The sequence below is a fragment of the Grampus griseus genome, assembly GCF_964374135.1.
Source record: "Grampus griseus genome assembly, chromosome: 12".
Classification (NCBI taxonomy): Eukaryota; Metazoa; Chordata; class Mammalia; order Artiodactyla; family Delphinidae; genus Grampus; species Grampus griseus.
Window position 1 is genome coordinate 5,626,976 of NC_139006.1, and position 25,622 is coordinate 5,652,597.

At 55.8% G+C, this 25,622-nt stretch overlaps 1 protein-coding gene across 22 annotated transcripts in view; it reads left to right on the forward strand.

The window, feature by feature from the left end:
• NCOR2 (nuclear receptor corepressor 2) overlaps nucleotides 1-25,622 on the forward strand; it is a 222,235-nt gene that overhangs the window by 70,244 nt on the left and 126,369 nt on the right. For all 22 annotated transcript variants that reach the window (XM_082667549.1, XM_082667548.1, XM_082667559.1 and 19 more), the window contains 4 exons: nucleotides 6,005-6,132; nucleotides 9,639-9,816; nucleotides 16,394-16,573; nucleotides 20,370-20,483. In XM_082667549.1, coding sequence (XP_082523675.1) covers nucleotides 6,005-6,132; nucleotides 9,639-9,816; nucleotides 16,394-16,573; nucleotides 20,370-20,483 — 600 coding nt within the window. The remainder of the gene's footprint in view (nucleotides 1-6,004; nucleotides 6,133-9,638; nucleotides 9,817-16,393; nucleotides 16,574-20,369; nucleotides 20,484-25,622) is intronic.

The following is a 25,622-nucleotide window of genomic DNA, read 5'->3' on the forward strand; positions in this document are numbered from 1 at the left end:
TTGGGGCCTTCTCTTGTCCCTGGGTTCCTATTTCTCCCCATCGTTGTGTGAGTGGCGGGGGGGTGGCCTGCTGGGGAGGGGGTGGGCGTGCCCTTGGTCAGCTCTTTCTTTTTTAAAAAAAATGTTTTGCTGCGCCGCATGGCCTGTGAGATCTTCGTTCCCTGACCGGGGATCGAACCCGTGCCCCCTGCAGTGGAAGCATAGAGTCTTAAACATTGGACTGCCAGGGAAGTACCGTTGGTCAGCTCTTCCAAGCTGCACCCCACTCTGTCCACCTCCTAGTGGGGGCCCCCTTTCCTGACTTTATCTCTAGTTGCATGTGGCCCTGAGGATGAGCCTTGGTTATGTTCTGTATTCTCAGGGGCTTGCCAGAGGGCTCTCGGGGTCCTGGGCCTCCCCCGTTTGGCCTCCTGGCTGCTTGGTGAGGGACTGTGAGGGTTGCAGCTGGGGTCAGAGCTTGCTGTGCCGGCCCCTGTGTGAACACGCCTGTATCTATCCTGCTTGACTGGTGTGGTCCCTCCTAAGATGCGGAGAGGAGGTGGCATGGTAGGGCTTTTCTATCTTCCACGAGCGAGATGTTTCTGCATATGAGCCCAGCGGACCAGCCTGAGGGTGTCCCAAGAACAGTGACCTCTTGAGGATTTGGGCCCCCAAGATGCTTTTGAGAGCCAGCTGTGATAAACGGGCACATTCTGGATGGGGTCGTGGAATCCTCACAAACAACCCGATGAAAGAGCACCTTGCATTATCGTCCCATTTCGCAGATGAGGAGACTGAGGCCGGGAGGTTAAACGATAGGCCTCGGGTTAAATCACCGTGAGAAGGCAGTCGGCTTCCGCTTCAGGACTCTGAGCCCCTGTGAAATGGGTGACTGTTTACTGTTCACCTACTGTGTGCCCAGGGCCGAGGACTGTGCTCCTGGGGGTCCTTTGCTGTGATGTGTGGTCAGCACCTTTATCATAATCACAATCACAAAAGTAAGCATTGTCGTCGAGTGCTTACTACAGGGTGAGCGTTTTGTTTATGCCCTTTACGTATACAGTTGCACTCGCTTCTCTTTATCACTGAAGTGAGGGTACGCGTATGCTCTGCACTTGGTAGGTGGGGAACATTTTGCAGGTGAGGAAACAGGACAAGTCGCTTAGTGATTCTGAGCCTCGGTTGGTCATCCATAGAATGGAGTAATGAGAGCATCTGTCTCCTAGATTCTCCCGGGGATTAAACGTGATGATCTGCGGAAGGTCCTCATGACAGTGCCTGGCAGACACTCAGCCAGCTGTGTCCATTTGCAATATTGTCACTGTCACTGCAGCTGCTTGGAGGGGCTGCCTCCCCTGGGGGCTCCTGGCGGTTGCCTCTGGTTTCTCTTCTTTCTCGTCCCCTCCTGCCAGGTTCCTACCCCGCTCCCACTCCCTCCCCAAGGGCCCAGACTCGGTTAGTCCTTGAGTCCTTATGGCCCCTGCCGTCCTGCAACCCCCCCATCCTTTGCCCCAGCTGGGCCCTCTCACAGTCACGTGGAGTCAGCAGCTGATCTCAGACACCGCCCGCACTTTTCCCGCTGGGCCGTCAGTGACGCAGGATGGAGCCGGGTAGGACCCAGTGGTCACTTCCTCCAGGCAGGGGGCTGACGCCGGGGGTGGGCAGGGGCCCTGGGTAACTACGAGGCAGGGCATCCTTATCCCGTGTGGTGGCAGCAGTGGGGCCCCACGTCCTGATCACCCTGCCTCGTGCTTGGGCGACCCAGCTGGGGGCCCCTGCTTGTTACTGGAAAGGCAGGAACAAGAATTCTAGGCGTCCTGGGGGGGGTCTTGCTCTCCTGGGCATGTGTCCGGGGCTGGAGCCACTGTTCTTTGGCTGGTGAGAGGTGAGTGTTGGGACTGTAATCTGGAGGTCCCCCTGCAGCCCTGTGCCCCCTAACCCCTTACCGCCAGCCCACTGTACAGGCAGGGTTTGTGAGATGCCCCCATTTTGGGGGGCAGAGGGTTTTTGGAAGACAGAGGGCAGAGGAAAAGGGAAAAAGGCGTGGAAGGCAAATGCCCCATCCAAGGGCCAGGTGGGAACCCAGCTCCTTGTACAGTAGTTGAGGCAGGTCTGCTGGGCTGAGGGGGCGGGGCCTGGACCCCGTGACCTGTGACCTTCCTGGGACTCAGCTCACTCCCGTACCTGCTCCCAACAGGCTTCCATCCAGGGTGGCACCTCCTGGCCCTGGAGGCTTCTTCCAGGGTGTCTGGGCATGGGGCTGCTTTGATGGCGAGTCCCCCCCGCCCAGAGCCCAGAAGAACCTCCAGATGTGGCTTTGAATCCCTGTTCCTCCAACTCACCTTGTGACATCTGGCTGCTCGCTTAACCCCGTGGGGGCAGCCCCAGTTTTCCCAGCTGCAGTATGGGTGTTGTGGGCCTAAGCATCACTGGCGGATGTTTGCGAGGTGCCCGGGGCGGTGTCTGTACGTGGCAGCCGCCTCTGTCCTCCTGGCGGGGTGGCAGGAGACCAAGGAGGCTCTGCACTCTGAGAGGGGCGGTGGGAGCCGCCTTCTCTGCTGGCCTGTACCTCAGCCTGTGTCATGTCCAGGCTGCCTGGTGTGTTACGCCGGCGCAGATGGAGGGCTCAGTTCCAGGTGTGCTTACCCTGACCCAGCCTCAGGCACACTCCGAGCCTCTCTTCATGGTGCCGGTACGCATGGCTCGTTCAATCCCACCTGCTCCACCCTCGGAGCCTCTCTGAGCCCTGTTCTCTCCTTCTCTGTGGTCTCGGCTTCCCTCGCTCACAGTATCAGGACCCCACATCTTTCCCTGAGGGTCCTGGCGGGCTCCTGGCACTGAGGGTCTCCCAGGATTGAGGGTCGCAACACATCCTCCCCTCCTTGTCTCCTTTCCAGCTTTCTAGAGCCCAGCTCGATTCTGCCTTCTCTCCCAAGCCCCGCGGGACCCCCTGAGCTCTCTCGAGTTCCTGCAATCTTTGCACTAAATGAATGTGTTAAATAAAGTCCAAAGACACGGGAATCCGATCCCAGCGCCACTCCTGCCTGCTGTGTGGCCTTAGGCAAGTTACTTAGCCTCTCTGTGCCTTAGTGTTAGAAGGGCTTTTCAGAGCACAGACTCTGGAGCCAGACCGCTGGCATTCATATCCTGCTTCAGTGACTTCCTAGCTGTGAAACTTTGGATGAGTGGTCTTACCGCCCTGTGGCTCAGTTTCCCCATCAGTTGAGCGAGGGTAGTTCTAAGACCCTGAGGATCAAGTTAGTTGACACGTGCAGAGGCCTCTGCACAACGCCCGGGCTGAGTAAGCGCGACTGATACAGTGCAGTGTTGATGACTTTGATGCTGCTGCTGTCATGACGACAACGTGCCCACTAGTATCCTTTTGCGAATGGCCCCCAGGGTACACTGTGGGCTTTTCCTCTGGAGGAGGGACTGGCAAACCTTCTCTGTAAATATTTCAGGCTTCTCCGGCCACTCGGTCTCGGTCACAGCTACTCTGGCGCTGCTGCCATCCTAGCGTGAAAGCAGCTCAGCCAGCACGTACAGGAATGGCCGTGGCCGTGTGCCAGTGACACCTGACGAAACAGGCCGAGCCTGGCTTTGGCCTTGGGCCCCGTTTGCTGACTCCTGCCCTAGATCAGTGCTTATCAGGCTCTCTGTGGGAAGGACCAGTCTGTTTCATTTCCAGTTTGTCACAAATGGATACATGGTCCTTCCGCACGTGACGCAGTTCGCGGGCACGGGGATGGGTCTAGGCCGAGGCCAGCAGGACTGTGTTGGCCGTGCGCTCAGATGCCGCGGTCCCGTCAACAAGCTCTCAAGTAGGAACTGAATCCTCTCGTCTTCGGCGCTCCCCCCAGACCAAGGGTCACGGACGCAGGAGCCTCCTTGGGCCACGTACATGTGTGAGGGCAGCAGGTGGGGTTGGAATGTCTTGTTAACATGGGGAGGGTTCTCGTGTTCTGAGACGTGGCTGGAGGTTTCTAGCCTGAGTGCCTGGTGTCTTCAGGCTCCTGTGACCACAGTGAGCCCCACCTTCTGTCTCTCTTGTGGTCTCCCCAGTTCTTGCCTTCCTGTAGAGATGCAGGCACCCTTGGTGGTCCCTGGACTCAGAGCCCTGGGGTGGAGATCAGTGTGGATACCACAGAAATGGCCCCCAAGATGGTCCTTGGAGGGACCGTGCTAATGAGGTCATCCTGCTTGCTTCCCAGACTGAGAAACTGAGGCCAGAAGGGTTCATGCAGTGGCCGCCCCACGCCCCTGCCTCGGGAGCCCCAGGGGCCGTGCGCCTTTTCCCGCCTCTGTTGGCAGTGGTAGGCGCCGTCCTGCCGGGGCCCTCTCCCAAGGGATTGGACCGTCTGCCTCTCTGCTGCTTTGTTCATTTTGCTTTTGTGTGAGAGGGAATTTTCCTCCCAGCATTCTGCAGTGCTTGCCGATTTCTTCTCACACCTCTGCATGCGTGTGCATACCGGATCTGTGCCTGGCAGCCGTGCCGGCATGATCCCAGAAGCTGCCGCCCCCTCCCTCCAGCCCTTTCTTCTTGTTCCTTCATTAGCACCCGGTGCCTTGTGCACGACATCGTGGAGTGCGGTGGAGGGGGGAGGCTGAGTCCTCTGTCTTCTGGAAGCTGCCCTCAGTCTTCAGGGAAGCCCTTGGAGAGTTAAGGGGGATGCTTGGTTGGAGACACAGAGGCCACCTTCCATCTGGGTCAGGCATCCATTGCAGTTTTCTTTCTTTTTTTTTGGGCACGCCACACGGCATGCGGGATCTTAGTTCCCCGACCAGGGATTGAACCCGTGCCCCCTGCAGTGGAAGCGCGGAGTCCCAACCACTAGACCACCAGGGAATTCAGGCATCCATTCCACTGATGAAGAAACTGAGGCTCAGAGAGTTTAAGGGATGGACAGATACCTCTAGCCCGAGGCCGGGCAGCTTCTTGCTTCCACATCGGGCTGCCCAGGAAGGCCCTTCCCTCATTTCCAGCCTCTGAGGTTGACAGGATCCCTCTTGATTCTAGTTACTCATCCTCTCTCGCCTCCAGCCTCCCAGCCTCTTACATGTGTTTGTTTTGGAGGGTCTGAAACACATACATTTCCAACACACCTACGTGGTATCATCTAATTCTCTTTGCAGAAATAACTGCTTAAAAAAAAAAAGCCAGACAGCAAAAGAATGACTAGATTTTTTTGGAAAATTGGGAGAATTAAGAAGGGTGCCAAGAAGAAAACAAATCACCTACAATCCCACGCTTTCCCAAGCCTTACTCGTGTCAGACATCACTAATTGATTGCCACCCCACAGTATAACTGGGTGTTCTCTGCAGGCACAACTAATCGATTTGGATTGGTACACATAGGAAGCCTGTCCTGTTTTCTCCTTTGAAAGGCTTCTCTTTTCTATCTTCCTTTTTTTTAAAAAAACATTTTAACATGTCTCAAATCAGGGTGTAGTTGCTAATCGGGGTACATCGAATTTGTTAGTGTTTAGTTTTTCCAAAGATGGCAATGGGTAATGGATGGCATATTACTGAAGAAGGCATGTTTTGCCTGGAGTTTATTCTTCTGACTTTGAGCTATGCTTGCCTGTGTGACACACGTGCGTAGGTTTTCCCTCTGTAACACAGGGGACTCCCACGTCGGGGCTTTGTTTTGGAATCTGGTCTTTGAGGCTTGCAGACCGTCAGCATTTGCCGTGGCGTGGATGCCCGTGTCTTGCTGTGTCACTTGCACCCATGGCAGACGTGCAGGTTGTGCCGTTTTCCATTTGTCTCTGCTAACACGTGGGCTCGGTTGTCTCATCTGGAAAGAGGGCAGGACCAGGTGTCCTTTAGCTGAATGTGTCACTTCTCCTTGGCGATTGGCCCCAGGAATGTCCTCTGGCTGGACTGGGTCGGAGGGCCGGGAAAGGACGTGGGAGGGTCCGCAGGTACAGAAGCAGCACCGGGCAGGGGGCTCTGGCCCTGCCTCGCCGTGTGGGCTGCACTGCGGCGGGATGGGTGCTCACTGGTCTGTGTCCTCTGCTGCAGGACGTCGGGCTGCTTGAGTACCAGCACCACCCCCGTGACTACACCTCACACCTGTCGCCTGGCTCCATCATCCAGCCCCAGCGGAGGAGGCCCTCCCTGCTGTCCGAATTTCAGCCCGGGAATGAAAGGTGAGGAGGGGTTTGTGCGTCCATTGCTCAGACGGGGAAGTGGAGGCCTGTGCTCATGAAGAGCTCGCAGGGTCGGTGTTAAACAAAGGGGTGTCAGGCTGTGCCCTTGTCCTGGTGCGGCTGTGACTGGGACAGGGCTGGGGATGGGCAGGGAAGAGCCATGTGGCCCTTGGACTTCCCGCTGTGAGCCTGCAGTGGCCTCTGGGTGTGTGGCCCAGGCAGGAGGGGGTGACCACCAAAAAGTAGGGGAGTGGGGCTGGGTTGCTGGTTGGGAGTGACTGTCCACAGCTGGGTGCACATGGGGAGCCCCCTTCCTCCCATCCCTTTGTCATCCCCTTTTCTCCGAGTCCTCTGCCATCCCTCAGCTGGCAGCCTGGGCCTGTGGGCCTGCCTTGCCTTCCTTAAATCCAGGTGGGAGAGAGCAAGCCATACGGGTGGGGACCCAGTGAGGGGAGGGCCAAGGCCAGAGCAGGGCCCCAAGGTGCCTGAGACAGTAACAGCTCTAATTGCTAAGAGTCGTGAGCTGCTGCTGCTTCTTTTTTTTTTTTTTTTTTTGCGGTACGCGGGCCTCTCACTGTTGTGGCCTCTCCGGTTGCGGAGCACAGGTTCCAGACGCGCAGGCTCAGCGGCCACGGCTCACGGGCCCAGCCGCTCCACGGCACGTGGGAACTTCCCGGACCGGGGCACGAACCCGTGTCCCCTGAATCGGCAGGCGGACTCTCAACCACTGTGCCACCAGGGAAGCCCCTACTTCTTCTTTTTTTTTTTTTAATGCTTGAAAATCTTTTATTGATCACACTGTCATACTTCTTTGTGACAAAATTATGTATATAAATTTTTTTTAACATCTTCATTGGAGTATAATTGCTTTACAATGCTGTGTTAGTTTCTGCTTTATAACAAAGTGAATCAGTTATACATATACATATGTTCCCATATCTCCTCCCTCTTGCGTCTCCCTGCCTCCCACCCTCCCTATCCCACCCCTCTAGGTGGTCTGCTGCTTCTTTTTGTCACACCACGTGGCTTGCGGGATCTCAGTTCCCCGACCAGGGATTGAACCCAGGCCACGGCACTGAAAGCCTGGAATCCTAACCACTAGGCCACCAGGGAACTCTCGAGAGTCCTGAGCTTCTAACACGCGATGGCCTACTGTAGGCTGTGGGCTGCCAGCGGGCACTTAGACAGGCAGCCCTGCCTGCAGGAAGCCCACAGTCTAGCAGGGGAGGTGCAACAAACACACAAGGTGCCTCCAGAACGAGGCAGGTGACCTGTTTCCTGCAGGGCAGGGAAGGGCTGCTCTTTGGCTGGAGAGGCCGCGAAAGGCCTCTCAGGGGAGAGATGCTTGGCCACTAAGTAGCCAGCCGCTCAGAGAGCCGGGTGAAGACCTTCCAGGTGGAGGGAGCAACACGTGCAAAGGCCTGGAGGGGGGCATGTGCTTGGCGTGTTCCAGAAAGGCGAGGAGGCCGGGGGGCTGGGCTGAGCCAGGTGGCTGGGGGCCGGGAGGGTGAACTTCGAGGGCACTATGGGAGGTACGCATAGGAGGGCCAGGATATAACTTCCACCCTCGGATCCTTCCGGCCATGTGCAGCGATTCTAGGGGCAAGCAGGGACCGCTGAGGCTGGGCTGGCCCAGGGGCCCTGTCCCATCGTCTCTTCCTTCGTCACCTTGCTGAGGCTGCGAGGTTGAGGGGTGGCCTAGGTGGGACCAGAGTTCCGGAGAGCTGGCCTGGGCCTTCTGTGCTGCCGCAGCTGCATGGAGGCATCCAGGGCCCTGCGGGGAGGCCACTGCCGCGGGCCATGGCTTCAGTCCCTCTGCACCGGGTGGTTTAAAACAGCAGAAACGTGTTCTCTCCCAGTTCCTGGGGCACAGAAGTCTGAAACGCAGATGCCAGCAGGGCCGCACTCCCTCTGAAGGCAGTTCCTGGGGGACAGAAGTCTGAAACCAGATGCCAGCAGGGCCGCACTCCCTCCGAAGGCTCTGGGAGAGGACCTGCTCCCGGCCTCTGCCAGCTGCTGGAGGCCCAAGGTGTTCCTTGGCCTGCTGCTGCATCACCCCAGTCTCTGCCCCCGTCTGTGTCTGTGTCCTCGGCCCTTCTTAGGAGGACACCTGTCATCGAGTCTAGGTCCCAACTTAATCCAGTATGACCTCATCTCAGTTAATTACGTCTGCAAAGACCCTACCTCCAAAGAAGGTCACATTCTGATGTTCTGAGATGACATGAATTCTGGGGGGACACTAACCTATGATGGTGCCCTTTTCATGTTTCAATGTGGATGCCACCTGCTTCCTGCAGGGCATCTTGTAATTGTGAAGCCGTTGGTTCTCAGGTGGGCAGGAGGGGCATCTTGTGACCTGGCTTTGGCGAGAGACGGGCCCCCCAGGGAGGAGAGGACAGCAGCATAGCCTCAGCCCACACTGCAGTCAGTAACATTCATTCAGCCTACACGCACTGATTGAACGCCTGCTGTATGTCAGGCCCTAGACAGATGAATGTCCCTGCCCTTGTGGAGCAGACACTCTGGGACGGGGGAGGCGGCCCCCAAACATGCATGAAGCAACACGCAGATGGTGATGGCTGCAAAGAAAGACAGAGAGAACGAGATGGGGTGAGACGGGGTATATCTGGTGGGCAGGGAGACTGCTGTTAGGAGGAGACGCCCCATGCACTGGGACAGGAAGGAGGAGAGGCAGCGTGGAAGGAGCTTGTGTGGAAGTGTTCCAGCCTAGCCAGCGCACAGCCCCTGAGGCAGGAATGCAGTGGGCAAGGTGAACAAGGGCCAGACCAGGCAGGGCCTGAGTGTGGGGGGAATGCGTTTGGATTCTATTCTAAGTTTATTGGGCAAAAAACATCAACTGGAAAAGCATTTCAGCGGGGGCAGTATTTGGGCAGGAGCTGGAGGTGGAGGCTGGGAGTCGTGGCTCAGCTGTGTGTGCTCAGGCAAGGCCATGGCCTCTCTGGGCCAGTTTCCTCCTCTGCAAACTGGGGAGGAGGGTTAAGGAGAGTTGGTTGGGAGTGATTAGGCTGGACAGCTCCTATCTCTGCATAAGGCCGCTGGGCTGACTTGCAAAGGAGGCAAGGCCAGGTTGAGCAGCCAGAGTGCTGTGATCAGCTAGTGATGTCTGCTTTGGGTGAGTGATTTGCAAACAGCGTCATGTGTGTTATTGTCTGTGTTAGACCCACAGCGTTTTTCAGACTTTCCCCGTGAATCACCAGAGATCTTGTTTCAATGCAGAGTCAGATTCAGTAGGTCTGGGGTGGTGTTCAAGATTCTGCATTTGTAAGCAGCGTCAGGAGGGGCTGGTCTGGGGGCCACACTCAGTGAGGGAGCAGGGAACCCATCACCAGTACGTTCTCTTGCTGTAAACGTAGTTAGTGAATGCTGACTCGGAGGAAGACAGAGCTGTATTTGAGTCCTGCCTCTCTGTGTGCCCTTGAGCAGATGGGCACTCCTCCCGCAGGACGGGCAGCAGACGTGATGCCATGTGCCCTTGCCCCCCACAGGTCCCAGGAGCTTCACCTGCGACCCGAGTCGCACTCATACCTGCCTGAGCTGGGCAAGTCGGAAATGGAATTCCTGGAGAGCAAGCGCCCTCGCCTGGAGCTGCTGCCTGACCCCCTGCTGCGGCCCTCGCCCCTGTTGGCCGCTGGCCAGCCCGGGGGCTCCGAGGACCTGTCCAAGGTAAGGCCTGCTCAGCCGGGAGCTCCTCTGAGGGTTTGGGTGCTGCTGTGATTGGGCGGGGAGCAAGGGAGGGGGTAGGCGTGTTGGGCTGGGGGGATGGCTTGGGCGAAGGCTGGGAGAAGGGCTGAGCCCGGGGCGTGCAGAGGCTGGGCAGCCAGAGGAGGGTCCAGGGACGAGCTTGGCTCCGTGGGCCGTTCCTTGGCTGGAGAGGGACCGCTTCCCCCACTGCCCGCTCCAGCTGCCGGAGTGTGTCCAGCCCGTGGGGATCACTGTGCCCTGGAGGCACCTGCATTTTACTCTTCTTTAAGCAGAAAGTTGAGCTGAGATGGAGCGGGAGAATGTGCACAGATTAAGCACTCATGGTTTGCTGCTGAGAGAGGTTTTCCTGCTATTTCAGTGAGCCCCAGGACCGTCCACGCCAGAAGCTCATTTGCTCTCTATCTAAACGGAGGAATCACAGCCAGTGGCCCAGATGCTTCTGTCCCCTGGGGTCCCCCAGCTGCCTCAGAGGCTGTCATTTCACTGTCACTGCCTAGGGTGGGGCAGGGACTGTGGCCGGATGATACGCTCATCCTTGGCCGGCTGCGTGATGGATGTCCTTTCCGCACGTGCTGAGCAGTGCGTTTATGCTCCTTCATGACCATGAGGACGCACATTAGCTCATTAACGGCCGCCCAGCTGCTGGGTGAGGTCAGTGCTCATCTCACTGCAGTACCAGTGAGGGTGGGTGGGGCCTGGGAGCCAGGACAGGGGAGGGAAGTGGCCCACTCGGACCTGCTGGATCCTCTTCTTTGCCCGACACTGGATCGGTGGGGTTTCAGGCTGAGGCCAGTTCTTTATCGGGGGGCTGACAGGAAAGGGGTTTCCCGGGGTGGTCACGATGATGATGACAAGCTTACATGGAGGCCCTGACTGTGTGCCGGCTACTGTGCTGAGCGTGAGTGTCCTTCCATTGTGCCTTTCCAGCCTGATGAAGCCCGGTCTGCGATCACCTTTTATAGACGGGGCCCCAGGCTAAGAGAGCCACTCACCCACGGTCACTGGGAAGTGGGGAGCAGGCCCTGAAGCCCAGGCAGCCCGGGTCTGTAGCCCAGACCTGACCACTGGGCTGTCCCGCCTCGGGCTTCCCCTCTGGTTCCCCGTGCCTGCCATTCTGCCATCCCTGCGTTAGCCTACTCCTCAGATTCCATCACTGCTCAGCCTCCTGGGGGGGGCTGTTGCCACTGGAAAAGCTATTCCCTGAAGTGGGTCTTGGGCAGTAGGGGAGTGGGGTGCATGTGAAGGGGGGCACAGGGCCACACCAGGGATGCTTGATGTCCACCCCCCACGAGGGACCAGAGCCCCGAGTGGGCCATATCCCTGTGCTCATGTCTGGTTCTGCCCAGAGAACAGGCTGACGGGTGTCTCTGGACAGCCCTGTTGGGCCTCTGCTGCCTGCCGCGCATCTCTCCAGAACTGGGCTCTGAGTCCTCAGACCTGTGGGTCCATCTGAGGGTCTCCAGGCCTGACAGTGGCTCTGTGCTTGTCCTCCTTCTTAGGGCTCCCTGGGGATGCTTCCTCTCCCTCTGTGGGTCCTTCTCAGTCTTCGCTTCTGTCTCTGTATATCTGTCTCTCTGTCCCTGTGTCTCTGTCTTTCTCTGCCTGGGGTGTGTGTGTGTGTCTGTGTCCGTCTGTCTCTGTATTTCTGTTTCTCTCTATCTCTGTCTCTGTGTCTGTCTGTCTGTCTTTCTCTCTCTTCTCTTCCTGGACCCCATGGGTGTGGGGGAGTGATGGGCCCAGTGTAGGGGCCTGGCTGGACCAACTACAGTAATTGCTCCAGGCTGTTAAGAACATTTGGAAAGTATGAGCAAATTTTGGGCAAGGGAAGAAGCCAGGGGAGAAACACAACTCTGAGGGAGTTCAGATGTTTTTTGCATCTGCTGTGTAGAATTCAGCTGGGTACGTGAGATGGGAATTTGATGGGATTTTTTTTTTTTTAAACAGCACCTCCCTCCCCACCAGGCCCCGGCTGTGTTCCTTTTTCATATAAAAATATGCAATATAAAAATGTCCTGTTTTATAATGCTTCCATGGCCTTCAGCCTCTGGAGTCATGTGGCATCAGAGGCTTCCTTCGGAATTCACCAGACTTTGTTCTGGGACTTTAGAATCGTCACAAACAGCACCATTTCTGAAAATCTCTTTGTCTTTTGGGGCCCCGTTGGCTGAAAGGGACAGAAAACCCGTATCAAGCAGGTTTAGGCAGGAGTCCTGCTCATATAACTGAAATCGAGGGGTCGTTGGCTTCAGGCACAGCTTGATCCAGGTGACACGTTACCAGGTCTCTATCTCTGTCCATTTCTTGGCCCTGCCATCTTGCACGTGGTCTTGGTGTATTAACAAGGAGAAAGTTTGCGTTTCCAGGCCTTCTTCTTCCCACATTCAAGGCCAAAAAAAAAGAACTTTCCCTCTGTCTCCACATTTCCAGGACAAAGCTGTTTATCTCCCTGCCTTTGACTGAGGCCCAGGCCTGTCCTGGAACCCATCATTGTGACTGGGGGAGAGGACTGTGGGTGCCTGAGGCTGGCCCTGCCCTTTCCTGGGTCTGAGACAGGGGGAGCCCCAGTGGGTCCTCTCCAGCCCCTAAGGCTTTTGCTGCCTCTGTGTCTGTAATTTTACATAATGAGTTTTTCTGTTCCACATTGGCCTGAATTTTTACACCAAGGGCGTCTGATGGGGAAAATGGTGCCGACTGCTACCTAGCGGTGACTGGTGAGGGTATGGGATTGTTGTTTTCCTCCTATGGCTTTGGGCCTAAACAAAGGCCAGCAGCCATCGGGAGAACCATCTGGAGGCCCGCTAGCCAGGCTCCCTTGGTCCCATTCCTGGAAAACTCAGCACTGCAGAAAGCACCCTTCGCCCTTCGGGCTTGCATCATCTTCGATTCAGATTGAGGTGAAATTCACAGAACATGAAATTAACCACGTTGAAGTGAACAATTCAGTGGCATTTAGTATAGTCACGGTGTGGGGCACCACCTCTTCTAGTTCCAGAGCACTTTCATCACCCCAGAAGTAAACCTGGTACCCATCAAACAGTCCCTTCCTCCTCGCAGCCCCTGGCAACCACCGATCTGTTTTCTGTCTCTATGGACTTGCCTGTTCTGGACACTTCGTATCGATGGGATCATGCGATGTGTGGCTTTTTATGTCTGGCTTCTCTCACTCAGCATCATGTTCTTAAGGTTCATCTGTGCTTTACCATGCGTCTGTATGTCACTCTGAATCATATTCCATTGTATGGAGAGATCGCACTTTATCTGTCAGTTGACGGATCTGCCTGTGTGGTTTTGCTTAGAATAAAAGCTAAGCCTGAACCTTAAAGAAGAAGACATTGAAGAAGACGGATTTTCCCCATCAAGAATTTAAGAAAAAGTTTCCAGCAACTTTTCCAACAGTTGCTAGCGGTTGCCAACTGCTTCGTCTCACCCCTGCGCTGCTCCTGTCGGGTTTGGGGATGGAAACCTTCTTTTTGCTCATGTCATTTTGAGAATTATCCCTGGGTTGGATGAACTGTTTCAGGGTGCCCTGGCCCCGAAAGCCTTCTGTCCACAGCCCTTGTTCTTGCTGTGCTCCTCTCCGTCCCTTCTCAGTCCTGGTGGAAGATCAGAGGTGGGCAGAAGAGTGGTTTCCTACAGCAGGTAGCAGGACTGGGCTCCAGGAACCATATCGCCAAAGCCTTTTGTCTCAAGAAGCCTGAGAAATGGGACTTACCTGGTGGCACGGTGGTTAACAATATGCCTGCCAATGCCGGGGACGCAGGTTCGAGCCCTGGCCCAGGAAGATCCCACGTGCCGTGGAGCGGCTGAGCCCGTGTGCCACAACTACTGAGCCTGCGCTCTATAGAGCCCGCGAGCCACAACTACTGAGCCCACGCGCCTAGAGCCCGTGCTCCGCAACGAGAAGCCACTGCAGTGAGAAGCCCCGCGCACTGCAACGAAGACCCAACGCAGCCACCCCCAGCAAAAAAAAGAACCCTGAGAAATGATTGAGGCTGTGGAGGGAGACCAGCCAAGCGCCCTGGGGCACAGAGGGAAGGGGCAGATCTCAGTTAAGGGCTGGGGGAGGGGGCGTGGATGGGGGGGGTCTGATTTCAGGTGGCAGAAAGGTGCAGTTAGGAGAGGGAGTGGCTGGTACAAAGGTCCGGAGATGCCACGGTGCGCAGGCTGCTTCTGGTCTGGCGTGTGTGGGGTCAGGTGCCTGCAGCCCCTGTGTCTGCCCTCCGCCCTCCTATCTGGGAGCAGTTAGGGCTACACACACACACACACACACACACACACACACACACACACACACACACACACACACACACACACACACTCCTTCTGAGTATTTCTCTAGGGGATCTGTCTTCTGTGCACAGTTTTGCCTCTAATTTCAGGGGGTCTTAGACCCTGGAAGGGATCTTACTCTTGCTTTTCTGCCCAGACACATGGTTCTGAGGGATGAATGAATGCATGGTGGCGACCCCGCTTCTGCTGTGGGACCCCCAGCAACCTGGTTGCATGCTCTGCCTGCTTCTGGAGAGTTCTGAATGAGGCCTGGTCTCTCCCGTCCTGTGCCCTCCAAGCCAAGGCTCCATCGCTTTGTGGCTGGTGACCTCGGGCACGTCGTTGAATCTCACTGGACCTTAGTTTCCTCATCTGGAAAATGGGGAAAACCATATTTTCACTTCCAGCGTGGGCTGTGACAATTATGTAAGTTAAGAGCACAGGTTGGCAAACTCGGCAAGCTCCAACCTGGCCCTCAGCGTGGGTCTGTAAATAAAGTTTTATTGGCACTCAGCCATGCCCATTCTTTCGTGTCCTGTCTGTGGCTGCATTCCCACTACAGTGGTGGGTGAGTAGTTGGGACAGAGGCCGTCTGACCTACAAAGATTGAAGTGTTTTTCCACCTGGCCCTTGACAGAAAGCGTGCCGACCGCTGGCTTAGAGCCGTGCCAGGCCTGTGCCTGCAGGTTCCCGTACCCTCATCTGTGCCATGGGGATGCAGGGGCAGCCCCCTGGGAGAGCCACAGCCGGGGCCAGGGTGTGGGGTGTGCCGAGGACTGGGACGGTGCCTGGTTTGGTTTCCTAGGCGTCCCCGAGGAGCGTGGAGGCCCACCTCAGAGCCATGGGGCAGGGCCACATCAGAGCTGTTGAAGGGCTTGAGATCTTTTCTGCCTTTGCCCCCAGGGCTCTGGGTGTGTGGAGGGCCTGGGAGTCTCGACGCCAGCTCTCCCACGTCTCAGATGGCAACGATGAGGCCAGGGTGATCCCCAGACACTGGAGCCCTGTGGGCTTCGGTGGTGTGTGTGTGTGTCTGTGTGTGTGTGTGTGTGTGTGTGTGTGTAGGACAAAGACCTCGAGGCCAGGAGGGGTGGACTTAGAATGGCACAGGCTCTGCTCAACTCGAGCTGGGGGGTGGGGTGGCACTTGGCAGCCCTGGGGCTGCAGTTGTCCCCGGGAATAATGTGTCCTCTGTCCTCTGCCAGCAGCTGCTGGCTTGGCCTTGAGGATGGTACAGGGCGGGGCTGGGTTTGGGGGCAGGACAACCCCAGCCAATGCCTGTGGAGCTCTGACAGTGTGCCAGGCTCTGAGCTGAGTGCTCTGCACATATTAACTCATTCAAGCCTCGCAGCAGGCAGGAGGTGGGACTTGTCCCATTGTACAGATGAGGAAACGGAGGCAGATGATCTGCTTGTGGTCATGATGATGCTGGGAGGTGGCAGAGTGGGTGGGGATTTGAACCCGGGGCTGTACAGGTGAGTGCTCCGGGACAAGGACTGGGTTTTATTTTTTTATTGAGTATCCAGCACAGCTTGGATGCTCAATAAACTTTTGTTGTTGAAATGAAGGAGTCGCCGAATAACTCAATGAAGGATTCCCTTGTTTGTTTAACACATTTTTGAAAACAACTTCATTATACAAAGAGTAATACTCAGTGAAGGAAAATCAGAAAAACGCTGGTAAATTAAAAAGAAGACAGTGAAAATACCCGCCTTCTCCCCTGCTGCCCCGGTAACTACTTTTGACGTCTCTGTATCCCGTTCTCATAGTTTTCCTGTGTGTTTGTGTATATTGTCTACACAACTGGGTTTGCACTGTGTGTGATATTCTGTAACTTGCTGGTTTGGACTGAGCATCGTGAATAAGTGTTCACGGAGCATCAGTCTGGAGGTCGTGGGTCTTGGTTCTCGAGGAGCTTGGTCTGGTGGGAGGGCACAGACGGGGTAAGTGGGGTAAGAGAGAGGTGTGTTATGGGGAAAGGAAAGAGGGAGGGCTTCACGACTTGAGGGACGGTTGGGGAAACTTGCGTGTAGGAGGGTAGAAAGGATCTGCACTTTGGAAAAGGCTGCGGAAGGAACACCTGGCAGGAGGACCAGTGAAGGCAAAGACAGCGAGGTGGGATCAGTAAACAACCCTGTATTTGGCACATGGGGGCTGGCACGACAGATGCCCGGTGTGTTGGTGCCTGAAGTCATGGCTGGAAACTTGTGGATTTTGGGGGGATGGGGGTGCCCCCTGCGCTGATTCCACACCTGTTTTTCCTCCACCACAGGACCGCAGCCTGACAGGCAAGCTGGAGCCGGTGTCTCCTCCCAGCCCCCCACATGCTGACCCTGAGTTGGAGCTGGTACCTCCACGGCTCTCCAAGGAGGAGCTGATCCAGAATATGGATCGGGTGGACCGCGAGATCACCATGGTAGAGCAGCAGATCTCCAAGCTGAAGAAGAAGCAGGTGCGTGTGGGTGGGGCAGTGGCGGCTCTCAGCTCCCGATTCAGCAGCAGCTGCCGCTGAGGAGATATCAACACTAGTAGTTAGAGCAGTTGTGAACACGTGCTGAGCACTGCCCATCGTACTGGCTCATTTTTATGCCCTTTACGTTTATTGGACAAGAGAGCTGTTTTGTGTGGTGCTGTCCAAGGGCGCTTTCTGCAATGACAGAAATGTTCTGTCCACAATGGCTGTCCACAATGGTAGCCACTACCGGTATGTGACTGTTGAGCCCTTGAAATGTGCCTAGTGCAGCTGAGGAACTCAATTTTTAATGTCGTTTAATTTGAATTGAAATGAAATTTACACGTGAATAGCCACGTGTGGCTACTGTCCTGGGACGGCACAGGAGCGATGGGTGGGAGGTCAGCATTTACAGGCAGGCTGTCCAGACATGTGGGGTGGGCAGTTACTTCTCTGTGCCTCACTTTCCTCATCCACAATGTGGGGGGAGGTATCACGTGACTCTGACCCTGGCTCTGGAAGCTGTATGAGCTGGGCCTCCTAACTCTGCCTTGGAACATTCACCTCTCTGAGCCTCGGTTTCTTGTCTGTAAGATGGGCACAGATGTGACACCACCTCATAAGGTTGTGAGGAGAGAACAGAGTCATGTGGTGAAAAGAAGTCCTTGTTGTCACTGTCGAAACCAAAAGAAAAGTTAACGTAAAGATTAATAATATTAACTTTATAATTTTAGTTTTAATATTTTTGATAGAAAGTTGATAATCTGCCTTTTCCTGGGTCTCCTCCTGCTTCCGTCTGTGGCATCTTCAGGTGTCTGCTCAGATGTCCCCTCCACTGAGGGACCCGCCCTAGCCTTTACAGGAGTCCTCATCCCCAGCCATCCTCTACCCTGGGGGTCAGCAAATCCAGCCAGATCCAGCTCGGTGCCTGGTTTTGTAAATAAAGTTTTATTGGCACACAGCCACGTCCACTTGTTTACACATCATCTGTGGCTGCTTTTATGATACAGCCTCAAAGCTGGGTGGTCACGACAGAGACTGTGTGGCCAACAGAGCCTAAGATATTTTCTTCCTGGTCCTTTACAGAAAAAGTTTGCCACCCCTGCTCCAGCCCGTTATCCTGCCTGATGGTGTCACCATTTGAACTAATACATATCTTGCTTTGTGACACCGTGGTCGTCTCACGACAACGGTGCAAAAGCACAGTTCTTGTCTCCTGTTCCCTGCTGTGCTCCTAGCAACGCCAGCACGGAGTAGGTTCTCCTTAAAAACTGTGGATTGAGATAGTGTGACACACGTGTTGACCCTGGGGGAAGCAGGGTCACACCCGATCCCCTCCAGGTGAGGATGTATGGGCTCCGTGGAGGTTCAAGGACCCACTCTGGCCACCATGGGCAGTAGAGGGAAGGCTGGTGAGAGATGCTTCCCGGAAGCCAGTTCAGGGCTATGTGAGTGGAACTGGAAAGATGTGCAGTGGGAGGGAGCATTGATCCCAAGAGGCCTCGGGGCTGTCGTTCGCCTGGGGAGACCTGAGGATGGTCCGGAAGCTGGACTGGTCAGTGAGGCTCGGCCAGCTGGGGGTGGTAGGTGGGTTTCCAGGATGGCAGCTCAGCATGTAGGGGGGCCGGGCCCCGGTTGGAGTCAGGCAGGCGTGGCCAAGGCCCGTGGAGTGCTGGGACCTTTAGTCCCCCTGGGCCTGGCTTTGGGCCCAGGCTGAAGCCACAGGCCATGTGCACACGTTTGTGACTGCAGCCAGAAGCCACGTGGCTCAGGGCAGCTCTCGATAGATTTTTGGGTTTTAATTCCACTTTGGCGTTTTTCTTTTTTAACTAAAATTCACAAAACATAGAATGACTCATCTTAAGGTGGACAACCCAGCAGCCTTTAGTACATTCACAGCGTTGTGCCACCACCCGTTCTATCTAGTTCTAGTTCCAAGACATTTTCATGACCCCAAAAGGAGGCCCCGTACACATTCGCAGTCACTTCCATTTTCCCGTCCCCACCAGCCACGAATCCGCTTTCTGCCTCTATGGATTTGTCTGGACGTTTTCTATAAGTGGGATCAAACACTGTGTGGCCTTTTGTGTCTGGCATCTTCCACTCAGCATCATGTTTTCAAGGTTCGTCCATGCTGCAGCCTGTGCCAGTGTTTCATTCCTTTCACTGCCAAGTAATATTCCACTGTATGGATGGATGGACCACGTTTGTTTATCCATGCGTCAGCTGATGGACGTTTGGGTTATCTCCACCTTTTGACTATCGTGAACCACGCCGTGAACTTTTGCGTTCATGTTTCTGAGCACCTGTTTTCGATTCTGTGGGTCTGTACCTAGGGATGGAATTGCTGGGTCCCGTGGTAACTCTGTGTTTAACGTTTGGTGCCTCGGGGAGGGGCACCTGCACTGACTGGTGAGAATCTCCTTTCTGGCCGTGTATGCCTTCCATTTCCTGGCTTAGTTTGTTTCGCACTGTTTGGAGGGATTTCAGTGTTTTGGCAGGTGCTGGCTGCCCTTCTGAAAGCTACCAACAGGGGTCACTGTGGGACTGAGGCAGCTCGGCTCAACCCTCCAGGCCTTCTGCCAGCAGAATGGTCAAGGGCAGGATGTGTGAGCCTTGTGAGCAACGAACAGTGTTCTCATCTCACTCAAGATGGCCTGTCAGATTGTACACCTGGGCGCTGGCCTCCTGTGTGACCTTGGGCCAGTGTCTTAAGCTCTCTGGTCTTTGCTTTGCCTTTTGGGTATAAAGCAGACAGCAGCATGAAGGGAAGTCCTTTATGGCGTTTGGAGGAGGGGGCTCCTCCAGATGATGATCATCAGATGACGATGATGATGGGAGGAGGGGCTCCTCCAGATGATGATCATCAGATGACGATGATGATGGGAGGAGGGGGTCCTCCAGATGATGATCAGCAGATGACGATGATGATGGGAGGAGGGGCTCCTCCAGATGAGGATCAGCAGATGACGATGATGATGGGAGGAGGGGGCTCCTCCAGATGATGATCATCAGATGACGATGATGATGGGAGGAGGGGCTCCTCCAGATGAGGATCAGCAGATGACGATGATGATGGGAGGAGGGGGGTCCAGTATGAAGACCGCAGGGCAGATGACGATGATGGTGAGAAGCTGCCTTTTCGGTGCTGAGAGCTTTACGTTCTTCAGCCTGTTCCATTCTCATATCAGCTCTCTAGGATGGAAACTTGAATTATCCCCGCTTTCCAGATGAGGAAAGTGAGGCTCAGGAGTTTAGCAAGCTCCCAAGGTTCATAGCAAGTAAATAGTAGAAATAGCGTCTGGTCTGGACAGTTTGGGTCCAGAGTCGCCACAGCCGCTCCTGAGGATGACGGTACTGATGGTTGAAATAATGGATAACGGCTGGCCTTCAGCGAGCCCCCAGTCTGCACAGTACATACATTAACTCATCAGGGAGGCACAGCCACGAGCCCCACTTTACAGATGTGGAAGCTGAGGCACAGTGGAGTTAAGCTGCTCCCTGATGCTCACCTAGCGGATAAATCGCCAAGGTTGGACTTGAACCCGGGAAGGCTGGCTGCAGAGCCCGGAGTTGGCCCTGGTTGGGCCCTCCCCTTTGGGAGCTGGGGCCTCTCCGGGGCTCGGAGTCCCTGCGGGTGACTCAGGGGAAATGGTTAGCAGCCTGACTTCCTGTGTGGGGCCACCCGCCCTCCCGCCCAGGGGTGCCGCCCTCCCGCCCAGGGGCAGGGGGCGCTGTCTCTCCTTCCTCCTGCTGGCGTGCTCACCACTCCACTCTCCCTGCTCGCTCCCCACAGCAACAGCTGGAGGAGGAGGCCGCCAAGCCACCGGAGCCCGAGAAGCCCGTGTCGCCACCACCCATCGAGTCGAAGCATCGCAGTCTGGTGCAGATCATCTACGACGAGAACCGGGTACGCCCTGACCTGCCCGCAGAGCCCCTACACCAGCTTCTCCTGCTCTCCCTGTGCCGGCCACCAGGTGGGATGCAGGTGTCGCTGTGAAGGGCCTGGCTCTCTCCCGGGGCCTTGGTGTTCCCATCTGTGAAATGGGAACCTGTATGACCACCCCCCCCCCACCCCCACAAACCTGGGTGTGTGTGTGGGAGGGGGAAAGGGTGGCCACTGGAGACCCATCTTGGTGTGGCTGTGGTCTGTTCTGCTCAGACATGCCGACTGGTGTGGACCGTGGCTGGCCTGTGGGATGCAAAGGAAAATGCAGGCATCAGGTCATAGGAGAGCTTCAGGGGCCAGTTGATCAGCGGGGGGAACGGGCAATCACTTAGGTACTCATGCAGAAGAAATTCCTGTAATACAGAAAACAATAGTAATATTACTCATCACGGCAGCAAACATTAGTTGAACAGCTCCTCCAGGCGATGGGCCAGGTGTTTTACATAGCAGTCCTCAGAGGGTAGGTATGGTGATTGTCTCCATTTAACACAGGGAGAAATTGAGGCCCAGAGAGGTTAAGTGACTTGTCCAAAGTCACACAGCTGGGAAGCGATGGACCTGGGATTTGAACCCGTGGGCCATCAGATCCCAGGGCCTGATTCGTCAGCACTGGCCTCTGCTTACATTTAGCCCTGGAAAGGGCTGTTGGATGGTTGAACGCAGGGTCTGTGGCAGACAGTGGGGGCTTACAGAGATCTGTGGAGGGCAGCTGCTGGGTGTCTGGAGGGGGAGGGGCTCAAGGTACCCAGAGCAGAGTGTCTCCCAGGGGCTGAACCCCAAGGCTTGAGCTGCTCTAGAGCCTGGGAACATGTGCCTAGGGCTATAGCTCCAGGCAGGAAGCTATTGGATCAACTGGTGGCTCTGCCTCCACCTCTTGAAGCTGCAACAGATGCAGGATGAGACTGAACCTGCTGGAGGCCTGGGAACTGTGTGCTGGGCCGTGCAGGGCCGGTCACCCTTCCATGCCCTGGCTCCCTACCCCAAATAACACTAATAACAATCACAGTGATAGGAGAACTAAGGGGCCACGTGTGCTTTAGCCAGATGTCCTGGGTTCAAATCCCATCTCTACCACTTCCTGGCACTGTGACCTTGGGCAAATTAATTAAGTCTCCCTGCAACCCATGTTCCTTACCAGTAAAATGACGATAATTATAGCACCTACCTTATACCATGGTGTGGGGGTTAAATGAGTTCATTATGTAGTGCCCTTGGAACAATGCCTGGCACCATGTAGGTGCTAGCTGGCACTATTAATTGTTGTCATTGTTGTAGTCTTTGTTATTCTTTTCTTCTTGTTATTGTTTATATTTTGCATGATTTCATTTATTCCTCTCCAGACCCATTTAAGATGGGTACTATTATTCTCTCTATTTCACTCATAAAGAAGCCATGGCATTAAAAAAAAAGAAGCCATGGCTCAGAGGGGGAAGGTGACCTACCTGAGACTGCACAGCAAGTGAGCTTTGAGGCTGGGGATCGGAGCCAGGGTTGAGGTGGCTCCAGGAGCCTGTGGTAGGGGGACAAAAGCAGAGCTCCTGGATCTGTCACCCTGGCAGCCCCTCTGCCTGCCCTCCCTGATCCTTGGGTGGGAAAGCAGGCACAGTTCCTTCCAGCAGCTGTGGTGGCAGGTTGATGGCTTTGCCCAGGATGTCACCACAGTGCCCTTGGCCCTTTTTGGGGGCTCAGTCTTTTGGGGGCCGGCAGACTCTAGCAGGCTGGAGCCCTCAGCCCTCCCCAGCCAGACTCGAAGGCACAGGCCTTTGGTGCCCCCTGTGAGAAGTTGGCTCCATGTTCCATCCCAGCCACTCGTCCCCACTTCCCTGGGGGTTTGCCTAAGCAGTAATTTGGGGGGTCCCCTCCGGGTCTCACCAGGTTCTCCCCAAAGAGCTATAGCTACAGATCTGATTGGTCTTTGGTTCCTTGGCCTCAGCACTCCCCCTCCCCCAAGAGCAGTTAAGACACCCCTTCCCAGGTCTTACCCTGGGTGGTCTCCCTGCCAGAATTCCCGCTTCCTCCTGCCCTGATTTTCTGCAGCTCTGTGTGAGGGAGGGTGGTGGGTGGGCCTGGATTCCAGTCCAGCCTGTGCCCTCATGAGCTGGGTGGTTTATTTCACTTCCAGGCCTTCCATCGTCCCGGGTCCTGGCCACAGTCTTTTTTTTTTTTCTTTATTTTAAATAAATTTATTTATTTCATTTTTGCCTGCGTTGGTCTTCGTTGCTGCACGCGGGCTTTCTCTAGTTGCGGTGAACTGTGGCTACCCTTCATTGTGGTGCGCGGGCTTCTCATTGTGGTGGCTTCTCTTGTTGCGGAGCACGGGCTCTAGGCGCACGGGCTTCAGTAGTTGTGGCGCGCGGGCTCAGTAGTTGTGGCTCACGAGCTCTAAAGCGCAGGCTCAGTAGTTGTGGCGCATGGGCTTAGTTGCTCCGCGGCATGTGGGACCTTCCCGGACCAGGGCTCGAACCCATGTCCCCTGCGCTGGCAGGCGGACTCTTGTCCACTGCGCCACCAGGGAAGTCCCCCTGGCCACATTCTTGAGGCCACAGAGTTGATGTGGCTGAGACGGTGACTGGAAGGGCTTTGTAAACTGTGAAGTGCTGTGCCAGGAAGGGTCCAGGAAGTCAAGATTCTTGGGTACAAGAGGCAAAAACTCAGCTCAGACTGGTTGAGGCTTAAAGAGGGGTTATTGAGTCTCGTGATGAAAGTTGGTGTTAGTTTACTTCAAGTATGTGTGGACTCAGGTGCTCAAACAAAGATGTTTGGGAGCGCCCTGTCCCCACCTCTGCTCTCTCTGTGCCAGTGTCATTCCCAGGCGGAGTTTCCCAGGACATGGAGAAATGACTGCCCGCAGCTCTAGGCCCACTGACCACTCCCAGGCCAGGTGGGAAACTCCTCCCAGACGTCTCAGCAACAGTCCCAGGGTTGGCTCTCATTGGCTGGCTGGAGTCACAAGCCCACTTCTCAGCCAGTGGAGGCCAGTGGATTTGAGTATGCTGATTGGTCAGGGCTGGATCTTAGGCCAACCTCTGGAGTCTGGTGGTGGAGTCAGCCCCCTCCCCGCCCTGCCCCAGGGAATAGATAGAGGAGGGGGGCGCTTGTCCCAAGAGGAGGTCAGGGGCAGTGGAGCGGAGGCTGGCGAGGCCTGTGCAGCCTGTGCCCCCGACCCTGGGCTGGTGCTTCCCAAGTTGGGGTCCCAGAGCACAGGCATTGTCCTCTCTCCCCGCCAGCGCCTCAGGCTGGGGGCTTTATGCCCGTTTATGCTGATTTCATCCTGATGGGGTTCTGACAGTAAGTGGGGGTCAGCACCCCTACTCCATATTTTCAGATGAGGAAATAGAAGCCCTGGTTAATTTCCCCGCAGCCTTTCAACTAGTGAGTGTCAGGCTAGGGCTCCAACCCTGGTTCCTGGGATTCTGAGACCAGGCCTCTGCCTGGTAATTTCAGGTGTGCAGGGCCTGTCCATTCATTCATTCATTCAGCAGCCGTGTAACTGAACATCTGCTCTGGGCCTGCCACTGTTCCAGGCACTGGGGGTGCAGTGGTGGCCTCGGCCCCAGCCCACTCATGTTGGCTTTCTGATGGGGGGAGACGGAATCACACTCAAGCCACCACATGCAGGCACAACGATGGCCTGAGGAAGTTGCCCCTCCTTGTCCCGATCCCCCTTTCTTTCCTTTCATCTCTGCCTCACTTTGCCCCAGCCCCGTTGACCCTTGTGCTTCCTGACTATGCAGGCGTGCTCTTGCCTCAGGGCCTTTGCACTGGCTGCACCCTCTGCCCGCAGCTCCTTTTTCCCACTGGGCTCGCTCTCTCACTCTTTCAGCTGTTTCTTCAAATGTCCCCTTTTCAGCCAAGGCCCATTTTGACCCTCTGTTTAATCCTGAAAACCGTCAACGCCTCCTCTCCCTGGCTTTAATTTTGTCCTTTGCCCTTGTTCCCACTGGACATAATTCATATTTTCTTGTTTATTGTGTTTATTGTGAACAGAGGCTCTGTGAGGACAGGGATATCTGTCTTTCTCTCCCAGCTATATCTCTAGCACCTAGAACAGTGCCTGGCACACAGTAGGTGCTTACTAAATGTCTGCTGAACAAATGAATGAATGGCAGAGGGTAGGGAGACTCTTCCTCCGGAAGAGTCCTCTGGTTTGGGGGCTGTGGGGACTGGCCTCTGCCCCCAGTGAAGGTTGGCGGGGGTCCCCCTGCCTGGGCTGAGCCTCAGGGGCCGGAAGCCGAGTGGGCAGGAGCCCCTCAGATGCCTTGGGCAGGAACAGCCAGGACTTACCGCCCCTTGGGGGATCAATCGGATTAAATTTTAATCTTCCTTCCTTTCCTGCTGGTTCCTCTGAGAGGCGGACACAAGGGTCTGTCTCTAAATGCCCCACCGGCTGGAAAACGCAGCTTCCCGCCAGGCAGGGCCTGTGTGGCTGTTCTGCAGACTGGGCTCTGGCTCATCATCCCTTTGGGGCACGAGGACGAGGCGTCAGCGCGCACAGGGTGGGGAGGGGGGGTGGCTACGTGGCGGGGCCGGGCAGGTGCACACAGATGGCAGAACAGGAAACAGGGTTCTTCTAGGCCCCGAGGGGCAGGAACGGGCGCTGCAGGGCCAGGACTGGGAAAGGCCTCTTGGAAGCAGTGGGTGGGCCGTCGCCCCGAGGAGGGCATTCGGGCGCGGGGGTCACAGCTCAGGCGAAGGCTCACAGAGGAGACAGGGTCTCCATTGATCTTCAAAGGGAGTGTGTCGGGGGTGGGAGGTGGAGGTCTGGTGGGTCTGGGAGGATGCTCACACTTTGAGTTTGGGTAAAACAAACACAAGCAGCATTCGTCAGCGCTAGCGAAGGATGTGTAAATAAGGGACAACTGGCACAGCGCTGGTGCTCTAGGAATTTAGGGCAGTGGGCAATCCAGGTAGACGTCCTGGGGGAGACTTGAGCTAGGTCTGCACGATGGGCTCTGTTGGGAAAAGGTAGAAGGATATTTGCAGTGGAGAGGACTGTGGCCTGTCCAAAGATGGCGAGGAAGCAGAACTCCTGGAGGCCCTCTGATGGCTGAGGGCGAGAAGGAAATCAGAGAGTAGGACCCAGGTCCCCTTTGGTCTTCG